The sequence below is a fragment of the Galeopterus variegatus genome, unplaced genomic scaffold, assembly GCF_000696425.1.
Source record: "Galeopterus variegatus unplaced genomic scaffold, G_variegatus-3.0.2 Scaffold6105, whole genome shotgun sequence".
NCBI classification, from domain to species: Eukaryota; Metazoa; Chordata; class Mammalia; order Dermoptera; family Cynocephalidae; genus Galeopterus; species Galeopterus variegatus.
The window spans coordinates 22,858-28,641 of record NW_007732216.1 but is presented as its reverse complement, the minus strand read 5'-3'; the positions used below and the strand labels follow the sequence as shown (position 1 = coordinate 28,641).

At 34.7% G+C, this 5,784-nt stretch overlaps 1 protein-coding gene across 3 annotated transcripts in view; it reads left to right on the top strand.

Moving 5' to 3' along the window:
- The window catches only part of KLHL8 (kelch-like family member 8), a 62,180-nt gene that overhangs the window by 38,393 nt on the left and 18,003 nt on the right, over positions 1-5,784 (top strand). The window contains exons 6-9 of one of the 3 annotated variants that reach the window (XR_551818.1): positions 574-742; positions 961-1,120; positions 3,837-4,038; positions 4,273-4,475. Coding sequence is in view for 2 of the 3 variants with exons in the window: in XM_008590447.1 (XP_008588669.1) it covers positions 574-742; positions 961-1,120; positions 3,837-4,038; positions 4,273-4,396 (655 nt within the window). In the remaining variant the exon portion in view is untranslated. Of the gene's footprint in view, positions 1-573; positions 743-960; positions 1,121-3,836; positions 4,039-4,272; positions 4,618-5,784 lie in introns of those variants that run through there. The other 2 variants (XM_008590446.1, XM_008590447.1) reach the window with 2 other exon arrangements.

The window sequence follows — 5,784 nt, the reverse complement described above, 5'->3', positions numbered from 1 at the left end:
GATTTTTTTGTTTGTTCTGCACTCCCACTGCTTCATTTGACTAGCCTTAAAAAAATAAAATTAAATTAAATTAAAAACAACCCAGCAGTGGGGTGTAAAGCTTATAATATAAAAATTAATGTTCTTTTGTGTCATATAATGAAACCCTGCAAAAAAACAAGCTTTACAATTACATGGATTCAAAAGTGAGATTGGTTTCTGACCTCCACAGCAAATCATCTCTGTCAACTCAGTAACCTCTCAATTTTGCAACTGTGTATTTTACTAATTGAATATTTTGGCTTCCTCAATACTATTATGTTGGGTTTTACTTTATTATTTGATAAGAGTTTAAGGTAGCCTGTATAGGCTATGCTCTGTACAATTTCAGGGTGCACTATTCCCATAAAATGGCAGAGTTTGGCACCTCTGTAACCATCTATTCAGAAGCTTTGATAAATCTGAAAATAATGGAAACAAACCATACTATTTGGAGATTAACATAATAAATGATTTGCATTAGTACAATTTTTTTTGCTACTTTTTTCTGGGAAACAAACCCAGTTGCTAAAGTGTGTTTTATTGTCTTTGCAGGCGAGGAATTGCCTTGGCCTCCTTAGGAGGCCCAATTTATGCGATTGGAGGGTTAGATGACAATACTTGCTTTAATGATGTGGAGAGATATGATGTAGAATCTGATCAGTGGAGTACAGTGGCACCAATGAATACTCCCCGTGGAGGAGTTGGCTCTGTGGCTCTAGTAGTAAGTTATATGACAACTTGCCCGTTGAATTGCATTGCATCACATTCGTAATCAAATAAGGAAAGGTCTGATCTATTCATATCACCATTATGCAGATATTGATTATATACCATTTTATTTTATGAAATACTGCTTTCTTGCACATTTCAGGCTACCATTAGTACAATATATAAATCAACTCAGAATCTAATGTATTTTGTTTGTTTTTCTTCATTTAGAACCATGTTTATGCAGTAGGTGGCAATGATGGAGTAGCTTCTTTATCTAGTGTGGAGAGATATGATCCACATCTGGATAAGTGGATAGAAGTTAAAGAAATGGGTCAACGAAGAGCAGGCAATGGAGTTAGTGAGCTTCATGGTTGCTTATATGTTGTCGGTGAGTGGATGGTATTTCTCTAGTTTAATATATCAATATACAATGACAAGTGTCATAAAACAGCACAATAACAAATTATATTGCATTTAGCCTTAACCACTCAAGGAATTCTCAGGAATCAGTCCTAAGACTGTTTTTGAATTCTTAAGGTTCGCATTCATGATTTTTTTGCTTAAATCTTAATTTTTCATATTTACAACTTCTACCTTTTCACACTTTCCTGGGAAAATTCTCAGGAATCAGTCCTAAGACTGTTTTTGAATTCTTAAGGTTCGCATTCATGATTTTTTGCTTAAATCTTAATTTTTCATATTTACAACTTCTACCTTTTCACACTTTCCTGGGAGTTGCAAATATACCTAAAGTAGGGGACTACATTAAATAAGATACATGTTTTTAAATGTAAGTACTCAAGTTGAATGTGTTTTGTTAAAATGAAACTTAGAAGGTCTAAGACATGTTTTTCTCAACTTCATTTCCAGAGAAATTATGTTGAATACTTTCAGTAAGCCAGTAGATATTTCATATGAATAAAGGCTATGTCAATCTTTATATTGCTTTTAGATTTACTTGCAGAATTGGAAAGAACATTAGAGCAGTGCTTTCTCAAACGTTAATATACATATGAATAATCTGGAAATCTTGTTATACTGCAAAGGAGGGGCCCAGATTCTATGTTTCTATAGTTCCCAAGTGATTTCAATGCTGTTTCAGGTCCAGTCAACACACATCCAGTAGCAGGGCTTTAAATTATATGAAATGGGAATAATAATGCCTATCTTTCACAGTTGTTTCAAGAATCACAGGTAATACATGTTAAACATCTCAAACTGTGTCTGGCACTTTGTACTTACCCAATAAACAAGTAGCTATATTGTGATTAGTAATCTCTTCTTTTACAGAGGAGGAAGAGTTCAAAGAGGTTGTCACTAGCATATGTCACACTTATATACATTGATATGAATTGTGCTGTGTAACTTAACAATGCTTGATAATGTGAGTGGTATATTGTTAGCATTTAAATATCTGCAGGGAGAAGTAGTCAGAGACTCAGAGATGAATTATTTACTCATAGTCACATGCCTAAACAAGTGACAGAGCTGGAATTTGAACTTGGGTCTATGTGAATCCAAAGTTTTTACAGTACACTGTTGCTGCCTCTCACAGATCCCTATCTACCATTGGGATTGACATATGTTATATGTCAATAGGAAGTATTGTTGTTGCTATTACTTGCTAAATCTTCTTGATTCTTATAGTTAGAACAGACCTGGTTAAAATAAGAATGACTCAGGTTGAACATTAAAAAAAATCCTCTTGGTCATTCAAGCCCTACCTACAATAGGTACAACCAATTTGAATAAGAAAAAGTTGAAGGTATGAGGATGTCTAACAACCTAATTGCATTTTGCATTTTCTATTCCTCTGCTTTAAATTTTTTATTATTATAAATTTATGTGCATTATCTAGGGAAATGTTAGGGGTACCAGTAAAAAAGAAAGCTATGAAAAATAAAACTATTAAAAACTTAATCCTGGGGCCGGCCCGGTGGCGCACTGCTACAGTGCGCCGCTGGGGAGCACGGTGGCGCTCCCGCAGAGGGTTCGGATCCCACATACAGACCGGTTCCCGCTCACTGGCTGAGCGAGTTGTGGGAGCAACACCGAGGGTTGCAATCCCGTTGCCGGACACAAAAAAAGACACACACACAAAAAACTTAATCCTGTACATTAGCATGAGCAATAATTAAAACTAAATCATTTATTACAATGAAAAATGTTTTATATCATGGTTGTGGTGGTGATGACATTTGTCAAAATTTATCAAATTATACACATAAAATTGGTGAATTTTATTTCAGTTAATTTAATACAGTTAAACCCATTGGAAAAGTTGACTCAATCTTTTTTCCTGACCTTATGTTTAACTATACTAATCATAATATTAACACTTCCTGTTCTCAGAAAAGTAGGCTGAGTGACCAAAAAGAGCTATTATTAATTTAGGCATGGAACATAAAAAGAAAGACACTTATTTTTAAAGAAAGGGGCACTGTTAAACAGTCTCTATATTTAACCCTCAGGAATACATTACATTGTTAGAATGATCTAAAGAAAGGACTGTCGTCATCTAGTGTAGCAGGAAGATGTAGTTTTGGCAAAAATTGGTGAGAATTAAATCATAGCCCACCATCTCTGTAATTATGATGGCAATAATAGTATTAAGAGAAACAATTGGAAAACTTCAACTTATATCTAGATGACTGCTATGATTTAGTGTAGTTTATTCTTTTCTCAAGCCTTTTTACTGTTTAAAAATATAATAAACACAGAGAGAAGGAATCTCAGTACTGTCTTGCTCACCCCTAGGAGGCTAAGCACAAATTATATGAATGTTGGTGCTTTGTTTTTTTTTTCCTTTTTTCCTAAATTAATCTGCTTAGATACAAGGACTCCAGTTTTTCCCACTTTAAGATTTTTAATTCTGGTATTGAGATAAAGTACCTCTCAAATTATCTTCAGTCAAATTGTAGAAAATGTCTAATAGTAGTTGGTGATGGTGATAGATAGGTGTTAGGATGAATTTTTTTCCTAATTTTCTCTATAAACCATTCTAAACTGGTTTTAAAAGATGGGTTATAGAAGCTATTGATTGGGAACTTAGTAGTTAATCTCTATGAAATGCAATGCTATTTTAAAAATATTTCTTTGTATAGGTGGTTTTGATGATAATTCTCCTCTGAGTTCGGTTGAGCGGTATGATCCTCGAAGCAACAAGTGGGATTATGTGGCAGCTCTTACCACTCCCAGGGGTGGAGTGGGGATCGCAACAGTGATGGGCAAAATCTTTGCAGTTGGTGGTCATAATGGCAATGCGTACTTAAATACAGTAGAAGCATTTGATCCAGTGCTGAATAGGTAATTTACATGTTTTCTCTGTGCTTTAGTGGTATCTTCTGAAAACAGATTACTGCAGTGTTAAAATACTTCTAGTTGTAGTTGTTAATACAAAACTTTGGGATATCTTATCTCCCCCTAGAAACTAAGTATCTCTCAAAACCAGTCCTACAATAGGGAATTTTTGTCTTCGGTTGGTATTTTGAGTAAAATAAATCATGCTTTGTTTTCAGGTGACATTCTTTCTCTTTTCAGGTGGGAGCTTGTTGGATCTGTGTCTCACTGCAGAGCTGGAGCAGGCGTAGCTGTGTGTGCCTGTTTAACTAGCCAAATTCGAGATGTAGGTCATGGATCCAGTAATGTGGTTGATTGTATGTGACCTGAGTTCCAACCACCAACAATTACATATCCACCAACCGTACATAACAATCCACATAACCACCAATCATACCTGACAGGCAAGAAAGACAAGATATTGATATGACCACCTTTTAACTACAACTAGAGTCTTACTTAAATGTTAACTGTTGTATTGTGATAAAGTACAATTTTGGAATGGTAGCTGTAGTATTATTGTAATAAAGTTAAATTTGTTACTTCCTATTTTAGCAAGTAATGTAGTAGGGAAGGGAGATAGTCTAACTTGAAAGCATACCTGCTCTGAAAAAATGTTTAAGGTAGTTAAATGTTAATATGTTGTGTTTTTTTGGATGAATCAAAATGTAATTTGTTGAGTTTTACCTTTCTTTTGCCTAAAGGTAGTAACTTCAGGCAGTGGATTTTTCCTACAGGGGAGATTAGAACCTATTCATCAACACAAGGACACATAAGAAACCTGTTCCTTTTGAGGATCATATATACTTGGTGCTGATGAATGTATGCCTTGCTTTTTTTCTAGGTGTTGGTTTTTCACTTTCTTAGATATTTACAGAAGAAGAAATAATGTTTTGTCTTTCTGAGTGCTACTTGGCTGCATTTTCAGAAGCTCGTAGGAGTGCTATATGAGAAGCCCTTAATTTCAGTTTGAATTGCTAGGACACCAAAAGACCTAGCTGTGCTAATTCCATCTGAAAGAGTCTACAATTTTATTTTTTCATCTCATGCAAAAAGATTTACTTTATAATAAGCAAAAAGTGAACTAGAGGAAAGATGAGAGAAAGCTTTAGATCTGATGTTATTCTTGTCCCCAGTTGAGAGATCTTGAGAAGTAGTAGTGTAGGTTATTGTGCATGACTCCCTAATAAGGGGAATCTGAAAATACTGTTAACTCCTTTCTTTGATTTAATCATTTCATTTTGAACCCAAGATTTTTTATCTTTTTATTTTGCTGTGTGCCACCATCCTGGTTTTTCTGACCATACAGAATCTGGATTTATTAATTATCAGAAAGTTAATACATTTTTATAAAAACCTTTTATAGACTATAACTTACCAATTAATTCAGGTCTATCATTAACCAATAAAATATATTGTTGGTAAAAACTGAGAAAGATTGGGCCGGCCCGGTGGCTCACTTGGGAGAGTGCGGTGCTGATAACACCAAGGCCCCGGGTTTGGATCCCATATAGGGATGGCCGGTTTGCTCACTGGCTGAGCGTGGTGCTGACAACACCAAATCAAGGGTTAAGATCCCCTTACTGGTCATCTTTAAAAAAAAAAAACTGAGAAAGATTGAAACTATTGTTTTTCTCATGTTTAATCCTCTCTGGTATATTTATTGAAATTTAATTAAAAATATTTTTACACATTAATTTTAAGCTGGAATAT